The sequence below is a fragment of the Miniopterus schreibersii genome (genome assembly GCF_964146895.1).
Source record: "Miniopterus schreibersii genome assembly, chromosome: 16".
Classification (NCBI taxonomy): domain Eukaryota; kingdom Metazoa; phylum Chordata; class Mammalia; order Chiroptera; family Miniopteridae; genus Miniopterus; species Miniopterus schreibersii.
The window spans coordinates 13,774,084-13,798,753 of record NC_138116.1 but is presented as its reverse complement, the minus strand read 5'-3'; the positions used below and the strand labels follow the sequence as shown (position 1 = coordinate 13,798,753).

Sequence of the window (24,670 nt, the reverse complement as noted above, 5' to 3'; positions counted from 1 at the left end):
TTCTACCCTCACCCCAGCAAGGGCTCACAGTTTCGAAGTAGCTCGTGGTAGACAGAAGGGTATTAGGCTTTAATTTTGGCTTCAAGAAAACGGTGCTGTCAGCTCCTGTGTCCTTTTTTGCCTCGTGGACCGGTGGCGAGCATTTGAAACATATACGATTTGCTAAAGTGTCCAACATATGTTGGCCCGAAAGAAACCATAACTCACCTAGGAAAGGACAGACTTAGTAAACCTCTCAAGTCCCTCCAAGTCCCGTTTTAGAAGCACTCTTCCCAACTCTACCAGAACAGGAGTTCTTGCGTAGCCCCACTACTCCATCTCCGAACCGGGAGCCCATGCCCAGCCCACTATGGGGATAATACTTGCTTACTTTTCCGGGTACTTCTTAAGCTAGGCAGGACGTTAAGGACTAACGGTCTCAGAATTCAGCTTGCTCCAAACTGATCTCGCAGAAAGGCGTTGGTGGGTGGGTGCGGAGATTGGACGCGGAGCGATCTCCAGAGGTGGTGCGCTAGCCCACAATCCCTCGCGATGGCGAGGGCAGGAAAGACAGGTGGCGGGCTAGCCCACAATCCCTCGCGATGGAGAGCGGGAAAGGCAGGTGGCGGGCTAGCCCACAATCCCTTGCGATGGCGAGGGTGGGAAAGGCAAGGGGGGCAAGAAGGGGGATAGCAGGCGAGAAGGCCCAAGACACTGGAACCCTATAATGGGGACCCAGATTAAAACTTATATGGCTGTCCTGTATCCCAAACGGGTAACTGGCCAGTACGTGTGCGTGCTACTCCCACTGGGGTGAACATTCCAATTAACAACCCTTAAGTTTCATCCAACCGGCCAGGGCAGAGGTGAGGAAATATGGTGTGTAGGGCCCAGTGGGCCTGGCTCTCCATCCTGCGGTCTCCATCTGTATTTTTAGTGGCAGGATGTACTTTTAATGGGGAAACCGTAATGGGCTTTGTAAGATACACAGCAGAAAGGCGCGCAAGTGTGGAAATCCAGTATGTCTCCGCAGAGCAACAAAACCCAAGGCCGCGTGCAGCCAGGCCGCAGACTCCGCCCCTTCCGCTTTACGCATGACGTCACGCGGCGCGGCTGGGCGCTGGCGTGCGGAATTCGGAAGCCTGGCGTTTAGCACGTATGCGCAACTGTGCGCGTAGGGGATCGGATTTGAAATGCAGCGGGATTTAGTGAGTTTTCCACTGTCCCCAGCGGTGCGGGTTAAGATGGTGTCTGCAGGTTTCCAAACTGCTGAGGAACTCCTAGAGGTGAAACCCTCCGAGCTCAGCAAAGGTAACGACTCCCGACGTTAAGCCCGTGGTAACTGGCTGCGGTCTGTGCCGCCTCCATCTCTGATCTCCCGCCATCACAGCCCAGTCTCCGCAGATTCTGCTGCTGTCCACGGCTGCGTTTACAACGTGAAAAGGCGGCTTGACTACACTTAAACATGGTTTGGATGGTTAGAACTGTGGTCTTGGAAACATTTACTGATTGCTTTCTCTGCCAGCGCATGCAGAATGCTCTGAGGATTACATCATTTATACTTAAAAAAACCCTCCTTACGTGGACCGTGCCCAATATACAGATAAAGGAACAGATGCTTGGGGAGGTTAAGTAACTTTTCATGATGACTGGGCTAGGAAGTTGTGCAGCCAGGATAGGCTATATAATTTTCGTTGTTCCAAAATCCAAGGAACAGGGATTAAATTTGAGAAGTCAAGGATTCGTGATAGGACTAGAGACACTATGAGTGAGAAAAGGGGTGGAATCCCCAGAATTTGGTGAAAGCAGTAGAAAGAAGACATTGCTGCTTTTATGTAACTCACTGAGAAAACCCTAAACCTCGCATTCCAGAGCACTGTAGGTAATACGTTGGTGAGAACCACTGCTTCCTGAGGCACACAAAAATAAAGCTGTCTGCAGTCAGTCTCACTGTGCACATTACACTATGGTATGCCTAGAATTATGCCATCAAGATAGAACCAAATTTTAAGTCATTGTCTTTAATATAAAGTAAGGAAGTTTCAACTAGTCACTCAAAAATAAATGTAGCCCTAGCAGGTTTGGCTCAGCGGTTACAGCGTCAGCCCCTGCACTGAAGGGTCTCAGGTTGGATTCCGGTCAAGGGCACGTACCTCCTTTCTGGGCGGAGCCAGGTTGTGTGCGGGAGGCAACCAACACATTGATGTTTCTATCTCCCTTCCACTTTCTCTCTGAAAAAGCTAATAGAAAAAATATACTTAGGCGAGGATTTAAAAAAAGCTAAGGAAATTTCTTAAAAAAAAAAAGTGTAGACCCAATGTAAACTATTTGTTTTAAATCTTACACTGCACATTGTGTCCCCCAAAGTTTGATGGGCTCTTTTTCTTTCAGTAAGTTGGTTTCACAAAAAAGGAAGTAGAGAATCTGAATGATGAAAAGCTAACCATTGAGAACTTTGGATGTCCTGGTATTCTACAAGCTTTTTACATGTATTGTCTCATTCCCATTTTATAGAAGAAAAAATCTGAGGTGCCAAAAAGTAACTTGCCCAAACTTGGTGACTGTATAGTCAGTGGTGCAGTCAGGCTTTACAGACCCAAGTAATCTGACTGCAGAGTTCAGGCTCTTAAATTGGATTGGATTTTCATTGTCTTACTGTCTTTTGGTAGCACCAAATTTACGGTTTATATCCTTGCCAAATCAAACATTGATATATCAAACTTATAAGTGATATTCTCACCATTATTTCTCTCATTAGCAGCTTGTTTTTTGTTTGTTTTATAAATATGTTTTTATTGATTTCGGAGAGGGGAGAGAGAGAGAGAGAGAATCGATAAGAGAGAAACATCGATTTGCTGCCTCCTGCACACCCCCTACCGGGGATTGAGCCTGCAACTTGGGCATGTGTCCCAACTGGGAATCTAACCAGCAATCTTTCTGTGCAGGGGATGATGCCCGGCCCACTGAGCCACACCAGCTTGTTTTGTAATTACCATTTTATCTTCTCAGGCCATATTGTCAGATAAGAATGAAATTGTATAGTTGAGGGAAGCATAAGAGTATTGTTTAAAATATTTATGCATCAAATAATTGTTCTCATTACATAGTTTAGAGTGATACATGAATTTTTCATGCCAGTGTTTCCATGAAAAGTTTTTATTATGAATAATACATGCACATGCACTTTTTTTTTTTAGAGCAAAACTTTTTTTAATTGATTTTAGAGAGGAAGGGAGAGAAATGTTGGTGTAAGAGAAACATCAACCATTTACCTCTCATAAGTGCCCTGTTCAGGGATTGAACCTGCTACCTTTCAGTGTACAGTAGGACAGTCCAACCAACTGAGGGCCACACCGGCCAGGACCACACACACTTCTTAAAGTTGATTCTTGTTTCAGGCAATTAAAGAGGCCATTTTCATTCTCTTCTGAAAAACAATTTGTATTCCTCATGAAAGCAAGATAAGAATAGCTTCTTAAGACCAAAAGAGATAGTAAAAGGATTGACTGCTAGTACATTTTATTTCTACATCCTGAGATACTTTTGTAGGTACTTAGAAATGCTTTAGAGGTTTAGGTTTTTCAGAGGTAATAAATTTGTTAAATATGTGAGGACTAAGAAAACATAAATTCCTTTATTAACTTGAAAGGTTAAATAGTTAATGAAATTTTACATTTTTATGTTTCTCTACTCTTGGCATCACTCTTGTTATCTAAAAATTAAAATTAATGAAGAAAACAAAATAGTATGTTATCCTGTTTTAAAGTCAGATGTGTTTTTTTTCTTACTCTACTTTCAGAAGTTGGAATATCTAAAGAGGAAGCCTTAGAAGCTCTGCAAATTATAAGAAGAGAATGTCTCACAGATAAACCAAGACATGCTGGTACAGCTGAGCCAAGCAAGAAATGTACAGCACTGGATCTTCTTGAGCAGGAGCATACCCAGAACTTCATCATTACCTTCTGTTCAGCACTAGATAATATTCTTGGGGGCGGAGTACCCTTAACCAAAACAACAGAAATTTGTGGTGCACCAGGTGTTGGAAAAACACAATTATGGTAAACTAAAATGTTCCCTTCTTAAGGGTGGGCTTAATAACATTTTATGTAAGTAATAGAGTATTGTGCTGTGGATCTGTAGTCAGACCAAAAACGACATGTATGTATTCACAAATTTTTGTGTTTGTGGGCACACATCAAACAAAAACCAACTTAACATTTGTGTTACTTTAGCACCCCATCTTGATATATTGATACAATTATTTTGATATAAAAAAATTTTTTTAAAACATTGTAATGTAGTCACTAGGCTAAATAAACAGTCTTCTACTTTATTAGATAATTAATTCCTGAGAATATATTTGAAAGTCAAATGTTTGAAATTAGATTTACATGTAATAAGGGTTTCATTCCCAGGGGCCTAAAAACACACTAAAATTCCTTAATTGTGATTTTATAGGCACACTCTTTTCCTAATCCAAGCATCAATTGATTCACATATACAGGGTGGGCAAAAGTAGGTATATAGCACTTTGTATGGAAAATAATACAATAATTAATAACTGATAATAATACAAGAATAAACTGTTTTGAGTACTTATAACTGTAACCCTACTTTTGCCCCACTCTGTATTTGGAGCCAGGGAGAATCAGCCATCTCTGTTGTCTGGGAGAGTATATTTGCATTTATAAAACATTTAGTGGTACCTAATGGGTGGTGATCTGGAGTTTGGAAAACACTACTTTAGAAGATCATGATAATGATTTGTTCATTGGACTTCTTTCTCTTGATAGTATGCAGTTGGCAGTAGATGTGCAGATACCAGAATGTTTTGGAGGAGTAGAAGGAGAAGCAGTTTTTATTGATACAGAGGGAAGTTTTATGGTTGATAGAGTGGTAGACCTTGCTACTGCCTGCATTGAGCACCTTCAGCTTATAGCAGGAACACGTATGGGAGAGGGTAAGTTAGCAAGTGATTCTCTTTTTCTCTGTATAAGAAATTTGTGTTTGTACTCATCTCAAGCCTTAGTGAGAGACCATTTTGGAAAGTGAAGCTTAATGACTTGACAGTGTACTGGTGTTAAATTCTCATATCCCTCTTACAAATTAGAAATGCTACAACCTGAATTGGGTTTTCCTTCCCCTTTTATGGCCCTTACTTACTGCAGGAGCTCTAGGGCAAAATTTGTGTATGTATTTCAGTGTATGACTTCAAATCATACTTTGACTTGCCAGGTGTAAACTAATTTTGTTGGAACTTTAATATAAGTGTTGTCTTAATGAATTCACTGTACTCAGTGCATTCAGTGTATGGACTTTCATAATGGTTTTTTCAAAAACCAAAGGTAGTTTAGAAAAACCATGTCTGGAAATATTTGAAACATTAAGCTGATTGACCTATGGGGCTCGGAGTAGTATATAATTGACTTCATGACTATGTTAATTGTATTGCTAAAGTGTTTGGAAGTTTTTTTATTTATTGTGTGGAAATAAAGTATTTGATTTAAAAGAAACCTTAAAGGTAGTTTATATTCAAGTTCTTGTCCTTTCATTTACTTATAAAATTAAATGGTTTCTGGTTTGACTGTGTGTGTTTTTTTTATTTGTTGTTTTTTTTTAATCTTGGATGTACAGTCTTTATTCTTTTCTCTAGAAGTTTCAAAAAACAATGCTTTTTATATATGTTTGTATTTCCTTTAAATGCTTGTAATCAGCTGCATATTTTTATTTTTGTGGGAGTGCTTGGTGTCCTTTTTTAACTAATGACCAGTATATCTGCTGAAAGTCCTTAAAGCTACCCATGTCACAATGTATATTTGTGAGATCAGACAAAATTGGGTGTATTTAGGGTGGCATGGCTGTAGACACAATGTATATTTGTAATAGTATTTTTTTAATTCTCACCTGAGGATATGTTTTTTATTGATTTTAGAGAGAGAAAGAGAAACATTGATTAGCTAGCTGCCTCCCATACACACCCCAACTGGGGATTGAACCCAAAACCTAGGTACCTGCCCTGACCAGGAATCGAACCACAGCCTTTTGGTATAGGGGATGATGCTCAGCCAACCGAGCCACCCCGCCAGGGCTGTAGTAGTGTCTTAAAATCTTAATGTAAATATTATAGGTATAACAGTGGGATATAAAGTTTTTAGTGACTTGTGTGACTAAGTTGTCATTTGTTTTTGGTTAAAAATTAACTTTTAAAATGTACATTTGGCCCTGGCTGTTGCAGCTCATTTGATTGAACGTCATTCTGTGCACTCAAGGGTTGCCAGTCCAATTCCAGTCAGGGCACATGCCCAGGTTGCAGGCTCGATCCTCAGTGGGGGCGTGCAGGAGGCAGCCAGTCAGTGTCTCTCTCCCCCCTTTCCTCTCTTTCTAAAAATCAATAATAATAATAATAATAAAGTATATTTTCAACAGGCAGTGTTTTCCGAAATTTAATTTCTTGGGTGTTTTTTTCCAGTGTTAAAACTTAAGGACATTTTAAAATGAAACAATTTTTAAGTGGTTTCTCTGAAATATGTAGAAATCCAAACTGCTTATTTTTTAAATCCAATCTAAGTAGGAAATTTCATTTTATATTATTGTTTCTACTTAAATTATCAAGTTACACTATAGCATCTAAGGGGAAGAATGTTGCTTCTGAACATTTTTTCTTTTAACTGTTAGTTTGTAGTTCTCTGACAAAAAAAACAAGAAAGAGAAAGTTCATTATGTTACTTCTATTCAGTGGAAGCCAATAACTAGAAATATGAAAAGGCAGACATTAAAAACTAGTTGTGCCTGGCCAGTGTGGCTCAGTGGTTGAGCGTAGACCCAGGAACCAATAAATCACTGATTTGATTCCCAGTCAGGGCACATGCCAAGGTTTCGGGCTTGATCCCCCATAGGGGGCATGTAGGAGGCAGCCAGTTGATGATGTTTCTCATTGATATTTATCTCTATTCCTCTCTCTCTAAAAGTCAATAAAAACATATTTTTAAAAAACTAATTGTATATGTGTATAAACAATTTCTAGATAGCCTAGTATGTAAGGAAACAGTGGAAAGGGTGAAAATAAGACAACAGGAACTATGAAATGATAGTTTATAGTAATTTTGCTAAAATTTTACCTTTCAATTAAAGTCAAGAGTTTTGTTGTTCACAGTGAAGCATTTTATTATTCAAAGGTATTGTTTTTCTATAGTCACCAGTATATCAAAACAGATAACACTAATTATTTTAAGATTGTTTTTTTGTTTATTTCAGTGCACCCAAAGGCTTTGGAGAATTTCACTCTTGAAAATATTCTTTCCCATATTTATTATTTTCGTTGCCGTGACTACACAGAGCTACTGGCACAAGTTTATCTACTTTCAGACTTCCTTTCAGAACACTCAAAGGTATGGCTCAAGCTACTGAAATATAACCAAGTATCTTAGGAGGTGTTTTGGTTAAGCCAATTCAGGAAATCTCTTTATTCCTTGTCCTACAGTTTACTTATGTTTACATTTATTTAGCATGTATATATTAATATTATGCCCAAAGTAAGAGATTGAAATAATATAAAAAGAGGTTCCACCTCCAGTAATGGTGGAATTAGCTCCTATCAAACAAACTGTATAGAGAGGTATAAAATGAAAAATAACACTTCCCTTCTGCTGCTGCTTCCTAGTACCTCTCCCCAAAGTTGACCACTATTAATAGTTTCTTGTGTGTCTTATCAGAAAAATTTTATACATAATATCTAGCTCCCCATTTTTAACATTGTTGATGGGGTTATACTGTAATATTGTTCTGCACCTTCCATTCTGGCTTGCTGTTTTACATATCTTTCTGTACGATTATGTAAGGATAGGTGTTATTCTTTTTTCAGCTGCATATTTCATTTTAAGAAGGTACTTTTCGCTGTTGGTGGGAATGTAGAATGGTGTAGTTGCTGTAGAACACAGTATTTCAGTTCCTCAAAAAATTGAAAATTAGAACTATCATATGATTCAGCAATTCCACTTCTGGTTATATAACCAAAAGAACTAAAAGCAGGGTCTTGAGATATTCGTACATTTATGTTCACAGCAGCATTATTTACAGTAGCTAAAACATGGAAGCAACACAAGTGTCCCTTGATGGATGACTAGATCAGCAAAATGTACATACATACAATGGAATAATATTCAGCCTTAAAAAGGTAAGAAAATCTGACATGCTACGACATGGATGAATCTTGCGGATTACATGCTAAGTGAAATAAGCTAGTTATACTTTTATAAGGTATCAAGAGTAGTCGAACTCATAGAAACAGAAAGTAACATGGTGGTTGCCAGAGCCTGGGGAGAAGAGAATGGGAGCTGTTGTTTAATGGGTATAGAGTTTTAGTTTTAAAAGATGCAAAGTGTTCTAGAGATGGTAGCACAATGTTATAAATGTATTTAACACCACTAAACTACACATAAAATTATTAAGATGGTAAATTTTCTATTATGTGTATTTTATCACAATAAAAATGGTTGGGGGGAGTAGGTATCTTAATTTATTTAACCAATCCTTTATTGGTGGACTTCTAGTGTGATTATTATTATTTTTTAATCCTCACCCAAGGATATTTTTTCCATTGCTTTTCAGAGAGAGTGGAAAGGAGAGAGAGAGAGAAACATCAATGTGAGAGAGACACATTGATTGGTTGCCTCCCACTCTCCCCTCTGGCTGGGGCAGAGCTTGCAACTGAGGTACGTGCCCTTGGCCAGAACTGAACCAGGGACCCTTCAGTCCTCGGGCCGACGCTCTAACCACTGAGAAACCGGCTAGGGCCTGAATTACTTTTTTTTTTTTTTTTTAAATATGTCTTAATTGATTTCAAAGAGAGGAGAAGGGGAGAGAGAGAGAAACATCAATGATGAGAGAGTCATTGACTGGCTGCAGCCCGCAACCCGGGCATGTGCCCTGACCAGGAATTGAACCCCGATCTCCTGGATCCTAGGTCGATGCTCAACCGCTGAGCCACTCCCAGCTGGGCTGAATTACTTTTTAAAGTGGATAAATTATCAAACCAGAGTACATTTTATCTTTTGGTGACTAGTACAAAAGCATTGGATGAATCACCCTGGCCAGGTGGCTCAGTTAGTTGGAGCAGCATCCTGTATACAAAAAGGTTTTGGGTTCAATTCCCAGTCAGGGCACGTATCTAGGTTTCAGGTTTGATCCCCTATCTGAACGCAAATGGAGGTAACCAGTTGATGTTTCTCTCCCTCCTTCCTCTTTTTCTCTCTCCCCACTTCTTCTCTCTAAAATCAATAAACATTCTTGGGTGAGGATTTTTTTTTAAAAAAGCATTGGATGAATCGATATATAATTATCTAAAATAAAGCCGTTGAGTTGGAAATAGAACACAGAATTTTAAGGTTTTTCATGCAATGGGCTGTGCTTTTTTGATAATTTTATTTTTAATACCAAACTTAATATCATTATCTATTCTGTATTTAGGTTCGATTAGTGATAGTGGATGGCATTGCTTTTCCTTTTCGTCATGACTTTGATGATTTATCCCTTCGAACTCGATTACTAAATGGCCTAGCCCAGCAAATGATCAGCCTTGCAAATAATCACAGATTAGCTGTAAGTATAATTAGTCAAGAGAATTTTATAATAGTTAATAAGATTGTATCAAATATTAATGTCTAGAAATAGCAGAATAAAATTTATCTGACTAAAAGCAAATAATGTAGACACAATTTTAAATGTAGTTTTGTTTTGTTTTGGTTATTATAAAAAATTCTGGTTGTAAGTGTTGTGTATCACTTTTCCTGGAAAATAATAAGCATAATCAAGATGCCATATTTTAAAAATGGACTTTGATGAAGAAATGCCACCTTTGGTAATTGCAGTGTTTTCTTTATCTAAATATACTTCATATGTTTTAGGTAAGCTCTTCCAACATTCCCATTTTTCTTTTAATTTGAGTCTTTGATTATTACTTAGTGTATAATCACAGACTCAGATGGATAGGAAAATTATATAGTGTAAAGAGCCAAGATGTTTGGAGGTGGAATTAACTCTTCCAGGTTTGAAATATGAGGAGCGAGGTAAAGGTAAGTTTAAAAGTGAAGGGATAAAAAGGAGTAAGGTAAAAACATTTTTTTTTAATTGCCTGTTTGCCAGCACTTTCCACTCTGCAACCCTATCCCACCACTGATACAAATATACACACTTGTATGTGAAGGAGATGGGAAATCATACTGCTTGACTTTCTTTACCCTGTGTCCTTAGCACATGCCTGTAATACATCGTAAGTAAATAAAGAATTCTTCGATAAAATAATTTCAGAACATATATCTTTTCTTTTGAGCTATTAGGTTTTTTTTGCCATGTACTGAAAAACATAGTGTCTTGTCTTTGAATTATTTCCATTAATTTGTAATTTTATGCATTCTGTTAATATCAATGAAGAGTCCCCAGTAGGGGGCACTCAATACTAATGGGTTGCATAGTTCCTCAGGTTTCTGTTTGTTTTTAATAGAAATAGCCTTATCTTTTCTAATTAAAAAAAAGTAATGCAGCCCTGGCCGGTGTGGCTCAGTGGTCCTATACACCGAGAGGCCTCCACCGGTTTGATTCCTTGTCAGGGCACATGCCTGGGTTGCAGGCTTGATTGTGCAGGAGGCAACCAAAGTGACCCTCTCATGTCAATGTTTCTTTCTCTCCCTCTTCCTTCCTCTCTCTCTTTCTCTCTCAAGTCAATAAAACAGAACATATTTTAAAAATTATTTAAAATATTTTTCAAAAAGGTAATGCAAATAACACGGAATACTATGCAGTGTTTAAGGAGAATAATGTAAATAATATACATACTAACATAGAACAAGATATATCCAGATATATGATTAAGTGAAAAAATTCAAGTTTTGTAACAATATATTTAGTGAATCCCACTTTTGAGAAAAATAAGAATTATATATGAGTATTTATATTTATATCTATGAAGAAAATTGTTGAAAGGACCAAAACATTAACAGTGGTTACTTCTAGAGATAGGATTTTGTGGGGTTGAGAGCATACTTTCCTCTTTTACTTTATAAATTCTTTTTTGCTTGGTTTTTAATTTCCTGGTTAGCAGATATAGAAGCATGTTAGACCTTTGATAATAAATACATTTTACAATTTTAAGTTATGTGCTTGCTGTAAAAAAAATTCTAAATCATCAAAATGTAGACAGTAAGCAATTATGTTATCTATTACTCAGAGATGATTATTATTGAGTTTGGTGTACATATTTTTCCAAAGTTATTCTACACATACATAAACATGTTTTTAAAGTAAGATCACATCATGCATGCTATTATGCAAAGCAATGTTTTGTTGACTTAATATATTGTGAACATCTTTCCATATACACTACTATATAAGTTTACCTTACCTTAGCTACATAATATTTTGTTGTACAGTTGTAGAAATTTTTTTAACCATTCTCTATTGTCTTTAAAGTTGACTCCAGGTTTTTATCACTTAAAATACTGCAATCAACAACTTTATATATACTTTTTTGTCATTCATCCAGTTATTTCTGAAAGTATTAAGCCAAAGGGATATCTCTGTTTTAAATATTTTGTTATATATTATCAAATTACCCTCAGAAAGCCAGTTCCAAAGTATGTCGTCTACAGCAATGAATGAGAATTCTTGTTTTTCCACATCTTTACCAACTTTGAGTCTTTTAAATCTTTGCCATGCTGATGTGGAGAGAGTCCTTTTAGAGATGCGTTTATTTGATTATTAGTAGAAATGCTTATTGGACTGTTTTATAAAGATATAATTAACATACCATAAAATTCATCCTTTTAAAGTGTACAATTCAATGGCTCTAGTATATTCAGAGTTGTGCAGGCATCACTACTATCTGATTTTGCAACATCATGCACATCAGCCCCAAAAGAACTCCCTCACCCGTTAGCTGTCACTCCCCATGCACCCTCCCTTTTAGCCCCTAATAACCACTGCTTTGTACTGCTTTTTATCTCTATGTATTTGTCTTTTCTGGATATTTTCTATAAGTAGAATCATGCTGTATGTGGTCTTTTATGTCTGGCTTCTTTCATTTAGCATAATTTTTTAAGATTCATCCATGTTGTAGCATGTATCAGTATCCTTTTTATGACTGAATATTTTTGTATTTTCTCAATATACCATATTTTGTTTATCTGTTCATCAATTGAAGGACATTTGGGTAGCAGAAGTATTTTTAAAGCAATGAAGTTAACTTCAAAGTGATTGTTACTTCGCTATTTTGAAGACTCATTCTTTAGGAGCTTGGAGTAATTAACCAATAATTTTCATTTGGATCCTGGTAAACCCAACATTTTTTGCAGAAGTAGTGTAATTACTTTATAAATATTTGCTAACAGTGCAAATTCTAATTTTGGGATGTTGAACAGCTGATGTTGCTGCTGTTGGACTGGTTGTTCCTAATGGCTTATATACAACTTAAATTTACAGCTTGGATTTTCCGGCTTTCCCCAGTTAAGAAGTTTTTGTCCATGGTCTCTTTAGGCCTTTTTGTATTATCTGTTATATTTTTATTCTTCCATTTTCACAATAAGAACTTCTCTGTTCTTGGTTGTTAAAAAAAAAAAAAGCTTTCTGTTCAGTAGACTCATGTTTTCAGATAACTACTCATTTTTATGGGTAGGTACCAGAAAAGTTTTCATTACCTAAATATGTCTTTCTTTAAATTAGATTATATTCAGAATACTAAAATCATGGGACTATTTACTTGATAAGTTTTCAGGGAGACTCACCTAATTTTCTCACATTTTGTTTTTGTAGGTAATTTTAACCAATCAGATGACAACAAAGATTGATAGAAATCAGGCCTTGCTGATACCAGCATTGGGTGGGTAATAAATAAGATAAACATTTTCAGTTAAACACTTTTTCCCTACTTCTTTCATTTGATGCTTATTGAGTACTGTAAACTCCACAAAAGCAAAGACTGTATCTATCTTATTCACTGAAAAATCTTAGCACAGAACACTGTGTCCTTATATACTGACTCATCCTTTCAGTTAATAATCTACTATATAGAAACTGTTGTGTCAGGTACTGAGCATATAATATTCATATGATGATTCTTGCCTTCAGAAAGCTCACAGTTTTAGACAGGAGGAAGGGTGAATCCATTCAAATACTAATTACAGTGAACAGACTTATGATTTTGTTCCTAACCTCAGTCATGGTTTTGCTGGAATACTGTGCTTCAAGATTTGTTTCTACCAAAATCTTTAAGAATAGTCTGTCAGAGTTTTTGCTTTTTTTCTGGTGGTTAGAAATATGTTAGTCCTGACATATGGAAGATTGATAAATATGTTAACTCAAACTATTAAGTTTTCTAAAAGCAAATAGAAGATATTGATCTGCAGTATTTCCTTAGATATGTAAAAATCCATTAATCTCAGGATATTATCTACGTACCAGGTTTTTTGAAACCAAGTATACTCTCATGTTAAATTAAGCAAAGTAAAACTGTATTTGATCAGAGGCATTCTGAGAGACTTATAACCTTAGTAGGGCAATATACAATTACTATGTTCTTTTTCCCTCAGGGGAAAGTTGGGGACATGCTGCTACAATACGGCTGATCTTTCATTGGGATCAAAAGCAAAGGTCAGTATAGAAACAAATGAATAATTCTGAATATTGGGTTAATTATACTGAACACTTACCCATTTCTTAGAGCCAATCCAGTGGATGAAATCTACAGTGCCCCATGAACTAAAGCTTTTGTTTCCTTGTCCTTAATCACCTAGAGCAAACAGAAACATGTTTTTATCTGCACATTTAGCTACATAGAAAATGCTTTGGAATATTTAAATGATGGGCTGCACCTGAAATGAGTAAGTGGGCCAAAGAATGCTAGCTTCTAAAGCTCTTAGAAATCAAGGGCCATTTATTAGCCACGCAGAAGGAGGTGGGTACTCTGTGTTCCTGGAAGGGACTGAAAGAATAAAATTTGGACGAAAGGTTAGCTTTAGGATTACTTTTTGTGGAAAATAGGATGGTTTTTCCTAGTTGCTTAATATATTTCTTGTATGAAATTGTGTCTGCTTTTGTTTTCTTTTGTATTTTCCTATCTCGCTTTTGTTATCCAGTTGCTTACCTGGGTTTCACTGGTATTGTTCTTTAAAATAAAACTATGACAGCATGAAACCCTTGTATTTGTTTTTAGAGCTGCTGAGCAAGTGAACAAACCAGCTTTTATTTTCTTTAAAATAGGCAATTGAAAGCTGCAGAATCTTTTATTCTACACTTCTAGAAATGTCAGATTTATGTCAGCCTCTCTGCTTTGAGATTAATTGGTATAAGCTAGAGAACTTGGTTTTGAAATGCTCTAATGAAAGGGGGAAATTGAGACAGCATGTGGGCAAGGATGGTAAAAGGGATTACTTAAATACATTTTGGTTCTGGTCAGTGATATTTTCTATTTCTTTATCTGCATGTCTTTTTTTAAAATATATGTTTTTATTGATTTCAGAGAGGAGAGAGAGAGAGAGAGATCAACGTGAGAGAGGAACATCTATCCGTTGCCTCCCCTATCCACCCCAAGCAGTGCACAGGATGATGCTCCAACCAACTGAGCCACACCGGCTAGGACAGTTATGCTTGATTTTTAAGAGTTAACCATTTTATGACTTCAGCTTCTTATTAATCCTTTCCAAGAAATTAGAGAATTAGTGTAGAGCACTGACATTGAATAGATAGATTTAGGGGAGATCTACTGTTCTATAAAAATTTTCCTATATCCCATACTATCATTTTAGTGAGTACTTGCTTGTGCTAGGTATTTAACTGGGCACTTTATGTACAACATTTTATATAATCCCTTTAGTAACTCTTTGAAGAATCTATATCTATTACTAACTGTGAGAAGACCAAGGTCCAGAAGATTAACTGACTAGTAAATAATAGCTACTATTCATTGAATATTTATTAACTCTCCTTTATTATGCTAAGCACCATGTCTGTATAAAACTTAATTTTATTTTCCAAATAATTCTGTGAAATAGATAGTAGTATCTACATTTTATAGCTGACTATAATAGAGTCCATTCTTTTTCTCCTATAATTGCTGTTTCTAGAATGTAATTCTAGTATTGTGTTGATTGCCAGCAAATCTGAAGGTACAGCTCTTATCCACCTTTTTAGGTAAAATCCTTTTTCACCAAACTATTTTTTCCCCTTATTTAAAAAATAAGGCTGTGGATATATGATAAGTAATGTTCATACTTTATGATTTTTAACCTTGGACTAATTACAAGATAACATTCTAACAGAAATACTAAAACGTTTTGCCCTAGCCTGTTTGGCTTAGTGGTTAGAGCATCGGCCCACAGACTGAAGGGCCCAGGGTTCGATTCTGACCAAGGGCACATACCTAGGTTGCAGGCTCAATCCCTGGCCCCAGCTGGATCATGTGCAGGAGGCAACCAACTGATGTGTCTTTCTCACATCGATGTTTCTTTCTCTCTCCCTTCCTCCCTCTCTCTGCAAAGCAATGGAAAAAATGTCTTCAGGTAAGTATTTAAAAACAAACAAAACCAAAACCTAAAACATTCTAATAACGGAATAACATTCTAAAAGAATTAGTTTGGTTTCTCTCCTGTATATTGTGCATGTTTTCCTTCAATTTACATATTCATGATAATATGAGACTGAGATTGTTCAAAATTATACCACTCTTTGCCAAGAAGATCTGGTTGTAGAGTGGAGTAATATAGCAACACCCCCACATAACGTTTCATATGTGTGCTCAGCTTTAGAGCACAAATTGTGCTTCTGTCTTGTTTCTTCCTGACCCAAACTATGTAGTTCAGCCGTATGTTAAGCTTTATCTCAGCTGGGGCCATGAGCCAAGTGATTCTTTGGTTTATTTTGTTGTTTAAAAAGATCTGTTGAGATATAGACATGAAATTTGAGGAAGATTTTCAACCTGAATACTTAATGCCCATTTGCCTTTAGGATTCTTAATAAACATGTAAATACTTCTTAAAGCTTATTTACTTTTTAAAAAATATATATATCTTTATTGATTTCAGAGAGGAAGGGAGAGGGGTAGAGAGAGAGAGAGAAACATCAATGATGAGAGAGTCATTGATTGGCTGCCTCCTGCACCCCCCCCCCACTGGGGATCAAATCCCACAACCCAGTCACGTGCCCTGACTAGTAATCGAACCACAATCTTCTGGATCCTAGGTCGATGCTCAACCGCTGAGCCATGCCAGCTGGGCAAAGCTTATTTACTTTTTAATAATTTTCTCAGAAAAGTCAGATGAACCGGGTACCTTTTTGGACATGGTATGAGATACTAATTTTTCAGAAGGTTAGCTATTTTTTGTTATATTGAGTCAAAAAGAGATTTTTTAAATAAGGTGTCTTAAAATACACCATGCTTCTATTTTTCTGTTGTATTTTGCATTAAAGATGGAATTCAACTTTAAAAGCATTGTAAAAAATTATAATCTCACTCCCTATCACAACTATTCTTATATTACATATGAGCAGTTATTTTATTTATGCATATAGTTCAATTATAGAGTAAATGACATTTTGGATTCTTCTGTTTTCATCCTGAAAGTACAAACCTAAAACATTAAGCTAATGGACCATGGTTTCTGATTGCTTCTCTTTTGAATTGTGCCTGAGTAGAGGGGCAATTTCAAAATTAAGAGAGTAACAGATCATAAACCAAGATGTCTTTTCTTTGAAAACAAATCAACATTATATTATATGTAAATAAATGACCCTTTTAACTCTGAGAGTCTATGATTTTTCTCTAAGTTAGTGCAGCTATATCAGTTTTTTTTTTAATTGTGGTAAAGTATACATAACATGAAACTCAACATCTTAACCATTTAAGTGCACGGTTCAGTGGCATGAAGTACATTCACATTATTGTATAATCATCATTACCATCCATCTCCAGAACTTTTTCATCTTCCTATACTGAAACTTTGTACCCATTAAACACTAATTCTCCATTTCCCCCTCCCACCAGCCTCTGGCAACCACCATTCTACTTTTGTCTCAATAAATTTGACTACTCCAGGCACATCAAGATAAGTGGAATCATACAAAATTTGTCCTATTGTGACTGGCTTTATTTCACTTAGTACAATATCTCAGTTTTAAAGTAATTTTAAAAGTTTTTGCTTATATTTGTTGCTGTTATAATATTTGAACATAGTTAATAAGAACTTAGAATTTTATTTTTCAACTACTTTCAGCTTTCAGCTTTCAGCTCTACTTTGTAGAGTACATAATAAAAGTCTACCTAAACAGATCTTGTTCTGTCATGACTGGTTTTTCTGGACATAATCATTTTGAAAGAATGTGTCTTCCTAGCTTATTTTATTAGTATAGTATGAGTGTATGTTCCTTATGTATATCCCAAGAAATTGTCATAATACTTCTAATATAACACCCCCAAAAAACAAAAGTTTGAAAAATATAGATAAACCAAAAAAAATCTTTACCTAGTAATAACTTTTAATTGTAGCCTTCTAGTAATTTTTTTATATATGTGTGTATACATACTCATAAATCTGGGATCATATAGCATAACTTTTACTTAATATAATATTAATATTTGCTTATCTCATTAAGTATTCCACTATGTTTTCTTAAGCATAAATAGTATCTTATGTATAAAATAGTTTCTTTCAGCGATTTCCAACCTTTTTCAGCTCATGGCATACATAAACTAAGTACTAAAATTCTGCAGCACACCAAAAAATATATTTTTTGCTGATTTGACAAAAAAATAAGTGTAATTTTGACTCATTCACACCAGATGTTATTGTTGTGTTAGCTGTTGTTGTTTTTTTATTTGACAACCTGAGAGAAGAGGTCAGCGCAACAAGACTAGTTGGGTACTGGGTGTCTTAAAAATTCTTGCAGCACACCAGTCGAAAATCGCTGTTTTATGGGTTTTTAAAAATTTTTATTTATTGACTTTTTTTTTCCCCCCAGAGAGAGAGGAAGGGGGAGAAAGAGAGAGGAAAACATTGATTTGTTGTTCCACTTACTTAGGCATTCTTTGGCTGCTTTTTGTACGTGCCCTGACCGGGGATCAAACCCACAACCTTGGTGTATTGGGACGATGCTCTAACCAATTGAGTTATCCTGCCAGGGCGAAAGTTGTTGGTTTATTTGAATCAGTCATTGGACTTTTAGGTTGCTTTAAAATTTCACTTATATAAACAACTCTATTGTTAATATAAGTAATAATTATTACATACATATATACAGTTATTGTTTGAAGGGAGTACTTCTGATATTTCTTTCCTTTCTTTGTCCTTGGAGAACAAAATAATAGAATTACATTAAAAAATTATAAATGTAAATGAACAAATCAGTCATCTGAACTAATTAATTAAGATTATGTCTGTGTATATTTTTTTTCTCTAAGCAGGTTGGCAACATTGTACAAATCACCAAGCCAGAAGGAATCTACAGTACTGTTTCAAATCACAGTCAGTATTATTTGATTAGAGTGCAATTTTGGTGTTGGTGGGCAATAATTATCTAAAGAGAGTATTTACAAGTTGCTTCTGTTAATGTCTGTAGGCAGCAAGCCATTCTGAGGACAGCTTTTGATACTTAGAATTATCCCCAAAATATCAATATATATTATATACAATATACTAGTCACAGCTAGACTGAAATTTATTTTCAAGAACTGAGGAAATAGTTATTTGTAGGGTAGTATGTTCCATGCCATGTATAATGTCAGGATATTAAATATTTTTAAAGTGAAAGTTGTTAAAAATTTTCATAAAAGAAAAAATACCAGCCTTACTCATTTTGGTCTGTAGATATTATAGATCTGTCATAGCCACCAAATATGTCTTACTTTAAAAATGTTAATTTTCCTGTAATTGTACATCATAGAACATAAATTTTTTACTGAAATATGCATATTTACCAATAATTTTGAGCCAAATATATTGTTGGCATTTCATATTTTAAGGATAAAAACAGAAATAGAGATTCTGAACCTGAGTTATCCATTTAGTTTTTGCACTACCTAGGTATATTTAAAAAACTTTAGAGTATTTAATTGTGAAAATAAGTTTGTAAAACAAAGAATTATTACATTTTGTTTTTCTTTCACTTCTTTCAATCATGTCACCACGAAGATTTTTAGGGTTGTCTTTTAGAGAACATTTTTATAATACAATGTTATTTCTGTGTGTATGTGTATGTATAAATAAATATATATAAAATACTCTAGATATAAAATACTCTAGTAGAGCCCTGGCTTGGACTTCTGTCCATGAGTTTTATCTTCTTCATTCACAGTGGTTGATAACTTCTATCCCAAGAATAAAGTAGCTTTCTTATCAATTACTTAAAATATTTGGAAGACCAATCATTATTTTAGATGTTCTTAAAGCATACTTGTGTTTTTTTCATCTTGCAGCCTCAGGGATTTAGAGATGCTGTTGTTGCTACTGGATGCTCATTGCAAACAGAAGGTTCATTAAATTCCCGGAAACGGTCACGAGAATCAGAGGAAGAACAGGAATCCAGAGACTAGTATCAAAGTGTGTGTACGTGTGTGTGTGTGTGCGTATATATATGTACATATATATATTGATTCTTTGAAATGCAATGTATACAAGTAGTAGACTCATTTCTTTAAAAAATACACACACAGTATGAATCAGGAATGTATCAACTAAAATATACATATGCTTAAATTAATATGATTCTGTGAGTTTTTCTGAAGCAGTGTTCTACAGTTATATTGTTCCCTGTTTTCATTTTTAGTAACATTCAGTAGGGATGTTATAGGTGTTGTATTTTGCAAATGTGGAAAGCTGATCTCATGTGGCTAGTTAGGCTGTTTTTTCTTCTTTTCTTTGCTAATTGCCTAGAAAATCCTAGGAAGAAAAGATTTTTTAACATTCCTTTTGTGTTCTCCTCCTTAAGCGTAGCTTTGATAATTCTTAAAATGACCCGTTTTATTATTATAAAGGAAGCCCAGCACTCTGAGTCAGCATATCATTATATTCAGTTTTATGGGTAGGATACACATTTTTAGATGACCAATCTGGTTTAAGTTACCTCAATCCTAAAATCTAATCCATTTGTTTATTTTTATTTTGTAATGTTAAAGGAAGGATGTTGGAACTGTTAATTCCGTTTAGAAATTTTATGGAACATACATCTTACAGAACAGTCAAGTCAATAAGCTCACAGTTAATTATTTCTACATTCTAGAATTCTAGGTGTATTGACATTTTCCTTTGAATCTTATACTGCTTAAATAAGTTAAAAATTTAGATTTGGGTTTAAAAATCATTAAAAATGTTTTAGCATCTGGTTCTTTTTATTACTTTTTCAATTCATTCGCAAAATTTACTTTGGTTCCCAGTGGAAAAAAATTATTTAAATAATTATTATATACTGTGACAACTATATTTTCCCAGATTTTAGTGACAGTTGGTATTTCCTGTCCCAGACTGAACACTAAATTTATAAAATTTAAAATATATGATTACTGTTTAATTGACTATATACATAGAATAACCATAGTTTGCCAGGACTTTTTGAGAGTGAAAGTGGGTACTGCTGACAATTATACCAGGGCATTGTACATAAACCAGGATTATCCCCAGCAAATCAGGCATATGGCTATTCTAATTATATAACACTAATTTTAAATGATTAATGTAGGACAACTGATTGTAAATACCTTATTTATTACAATTAGTGCAGTCATTATAAAAAATCACCCATCGTGCCTGGCTGGCATGGCTCAGTGTTTGAGCATTGACCTATGATCTAGAAGATTGAGGTTCTATTCCCGGTCAGTACACATGCCCAGGTTACGAGCTCGATCCCTAGTAGGGGACATGCAGGAGGCAGCTGATGAATGACTCTCTTATCATTGATGTTTCTATCTCTCCCTTCCTCTCTCTGAAATCAATAAAGACATATTTTTTAAAAAATTACCTACTGTTTTATACTCAACTTCCTCTAATTATCAAGTCTAGGGGCAGGGGGTTTGTAAGTGATGAATATCAGTGTTACCAGGCATGTACAGTAGGATTTCATTTTATAAAGCATTATAAAGAACTTTAAAGAGCCCGGCCGGGTGTGGCTCAGCAGTTAAGTGTCGACCTAGGATCCAGGTGATCAGGGTTCGATTCCCGGTCAGGGCACATACCCGGGTTGTGGGCTGCAGCTGATCAATGACTCTCTCATCATTGATGTTTCTATCTCTCTCTCTCCCTCTCCTTTCCTCTCTCTGAAATCAATGAAAATATATTTAAAAATAAGTAAAAATTTAAAAAATTAAAAAATCCTCACCCAAGGACATGCTCATTGATTTTTAGAAAGAGGAGAAGGTGGGGAGAGAAAGAAACATCAATCGGTTTCCTCCTGCACACACCTCGATTGGGCCCCAGATCAAACCTGCAACCTAGGTATGTGCCCTTGGAAGGGGATCAAACCAGAAACACTTTGGTGCAAGGCTGACGTTCTAACCACTGAACCACACCGGCCAGGGCACATTTTTTAAAAACTGATTTTTAGAGAGGAAGTGAGAGGGAGAGAGAGAGAGAGAGAAACACTTATAGGCTGCATCCTCCATGCCCTCCACTGGGGATTGAGCCTGCAATCTGGGCATGTGCCCTGAGCAGGAATTGAACTGGCAGTCTTTTGGTGCAGGGGACGATGCTCAACCCACTGAGACACACCGGCCAGCGCTTATGTGACAATTTTAAAAGATATTTGAAAAATAACTTTATATGTGAAGGACCCAAGCTTACGTTGCATAGACATTTTGCTTTGCTGCCTTTGTGCAAATAACTGCAATTTATTGTACTGATATTTAGGAATATAGAGGTTCATAAAATCTTAATAGTCCTCAACTTGCAGAATTACTGGAAAACACATGGCTATACTGGTGCCAGATATGTCATTTATAGATCACTCTTTCATAAGGCAGCAAACCACTTCATATGCCCAAATCATTTCCTTTCTGGAGAAGATATAGTATTGTGTCAGCATGCTTACCATGTGTGGTAATTGATAATGTCTGTGCCACATGGCTTACTTCTAACCTTGTCCAACACAGCTATTCTACCACCTATGATTACCATATGTTACAGCACTCTAGGTTAATGGAATCATTTCCATCTTCCCTTCTAGTCACAAATGTTATTGTGGCTCAGTTCCATCAGTGCTACACTCAATGAAGAATAAAGTGTTCAGTCCTATCTGAGCACAGAGGACACATTTGTGAGGAATTTTCATATTTAGTTGCTTAATTTTCATTTAAAAAATTAGCTGGGTTTTTTGATGCTCCAGAGTGAGGAATGGGTATCTGCTAACTAAAATAGAAGATAATCAATATCACTCTCAATTCTTGCATGTATTTACTGTAAGTAAATATATAAAGGCAATTAAAAATTAGATGATAATAAAGATAATTTGTTTTACTACCATAGAGCACTTTTTGATTTTTTAAAGTGAAAACTAGGAGCAAAAGACTGAAGTGGATTTTAAAAAACAGAGTCTATTTATTTTAGAAGAACATTTTGTTATAGAAGGAATACACATGAGCCATTTATAAAGTACCTCCATCAGAAATTACCATCAACCCCTGCCCTCTTCCTCAGAAGCGTGTCTCCTCCATGCCCTTTTCTTCAGAAGCATGTCTCAATAAGTTCAAAAATAATTTGGATTCCTCTAAGAACTATGCTAGCTGAAAACAAAAGATTATTACCAGTAATGGTTAAAGCATTTTTAATAAGTTAGAACCTGTTTGGGGGACTTTTCTGCTGATGAAAATAGTGCATGTGGACCTATTATTTGATGTGAATTTTAATTTTGACAGTTTTGGACTGTTGCAATATAACTATGTTAGCTAACAATACAGAAGGAAAAGGAAAATTAATACAGCAATAATATATTTGGCAATAAATGGAGATGATTTTAAAGTTATATTATTGACTTAGGCTGTAGAAGATGTAACTAAAGTATATTAAAGAGAAAGGAGGAAGAAGTTCTTATTTGAAAAGAGTTCTATGTTCTCAATTTTTTCAGTTGTCAGGTATTCTTTTGCTCCTTACTAGTAAGTTTGACAACACTATGGAATTAATATCTTTTAAGAAGTATTTACATATTAATTCATTTTCTTTCCATGTAATTTTAAAAATATGAGTAAAAAATTACACATTTTTATATTTGCAACAACATTCGTCATTAGGCCTAGCCTTAAGCATTTGCATAGGCACTAAGATCTGATATATATACATACTTTATTGTTATTACACTTACTCAAAAATATAAAATGCTGCCAGTCGGAATGGCTTAATGGTTGAGAATCAACCCATGAACTTGTAGGTCCTGGTTGGATTCCTGGTGGGGGCACATGCCTGGATTTTGGGCTCGACCCCCAGTAGGGGGCATGCAAGAGGCGGCGGATCAATGATTCTCTGTCATCATTGATGTTTCTCTCTCTCTCCCTCTCCCTTCTTCTCTCTGAAATCAATAAAAACATTTAAAAATATATATATAAAATGCCAATTAAAAATATATATGGTTTTTATTGATTTTAGAGAGAGAGAAGGGAGAGGAAGAGAGAAACATCGATAAGAAACTGCCAATATTTTATGTAAATAAAATGTTTTATCATTTGAGATACAATATCAGCTTCAAATCAATTTTTTTACAATCAGCAAAATTGAGGCTTTTTTGGGGGAAATGGTTTTCTATTTTTTGCCTATAAAGAGATAAAACAGGTACTATACTTTAGAATAGACAGAATATTTTAGACTTGCATAACCAAGAAAATATTAACGAGATAAACTGAGAAGTTAATTCACTTTTCTAAGTTATAAGCACATTTACCATATATCGAATATTTTATTAAGTTAAAAAAACTTAAACTATTTTTTAAAAATATGTTTTTATTTATTTTAGAGAGAGAGGAAGGTAAAGGGATAGAGAGAGAAACAACAATCGGGTGCCTCCTGCACACCCCGTACTGGGGCTGGATCCTGCAGCCCGGGCATGTGCCCTGACTGGGAATCAAACTTGATCTCCTAGATTGCAGGTTGATGCTCAATGGCTGAGCCATGCTGGCTGGGCCACTATGATAATTTTTGACAAATGAATACACCTATATAACCACCTAGTCAAAATATAAAATATAATCATCCCACAAAGTTCCCTCTTACTTTTTTGCCATGAATCCTCTACCCTAGCTCATTCCCAGGTAACCGCTAATCTGCTTTGTTTCACTATAGTTTTTGCTGTACTAGAATTTCATATAAGAGGAATCATAGAGTATGATTCCACTCTTTTGTGCCTGTATTTAAAAAATTTTTTTTTTACTCAGCATGTTTTTGAGATTCATCTATGTTGTTGTGTTTATCTGTAGTTCATCTTTTATTTTTATTTTTTGTTAATCCTCACTCAAGGATATTTTTCCATTGATATTTAGAGAGAGTAGAAGGGAGGGAGCGAAGGAGGGGGAAAGAGAAACATGGATGTGAGAGACACATCAATTGGTTGCCTCCCCCACGCATCCTGACTGGGGCCGGGAATCAATCCTGCAACTCAGGCAAGTGTCCTTGACTGGGAATTGAACCCGTGATCCTTTGGTGCACAGGCTGATGCTCTATCCACTGAGCCACATCGGCCA

At 35.7% G+C, this 24,670-nt stretch overlaps 2 protein-coding genes across 6 annotated transcripts in view; one reads left to right on the top strand and one right to left on the bottom strand.

The window, feature by feature from the left end:
* Window positions 1-3,400, bottom strand: part of TEX14 (testis expressed 14, intercellular bridge forming factor) — a 71,437-nt gene extending 68,037 nt beyond the window's left edge. The window contains exon 1 of the mRNA XM_081161814.1: window positions 3,252-3,400. The gene's annotated coding sequence lies outside the window, so the exon portion shown is untranslated. The remainder of the gene's footprint in view (window positions 1-3,251) is intronic.
* RAD51C (RAD51 paralog C) lies at window positions 1,092-21,164 on the top strand. Of its 5 annotated transcripts, XM_081161815.1 has the most exons (10): window positions 1,102-1,290; window positions 3,779-4,037; window positions 4,773-4,939; window positions 7,234-7,367; window positions 9,445-9,576; window positions 12,781-12,847; window positions 13,557-13,617; window positions 15,504-15,524; window positions 18,422-18,482; window positions 19,433-21,164. In XM_081161815.1, the coding sequence occupies exons 1-10, from the start codon at window positions 1,173-1,175 to the stop codon at window positions 19,547-19,549; spliced, it is 1,137 nt and encodes a 378-aa protein (XP_081017941.1). In that variant the 5' UTR covers window positions 1,102-1,172; the 3' UTR covers window positions 19,550-21,164. The 5 variants fall into 5 exon arrangements, with proteins under 5 accessions (XP_081017943.1, XP_081017941.1, XP_081017942.1 ...); XM_081161817.1 differs by lacking the exon at window positions 15,504-15,524 and having other exon boundaries at window positions 1,092-1,290; XM_081161816.1 differs by lacking the exon at window positions 15,504-15,524 and having other exon boundaries at window positions 18,419-18,482.
* The last annotated feature ends 3,506 nt before the right edge of the window (window positions 21,165-24,670 follow it).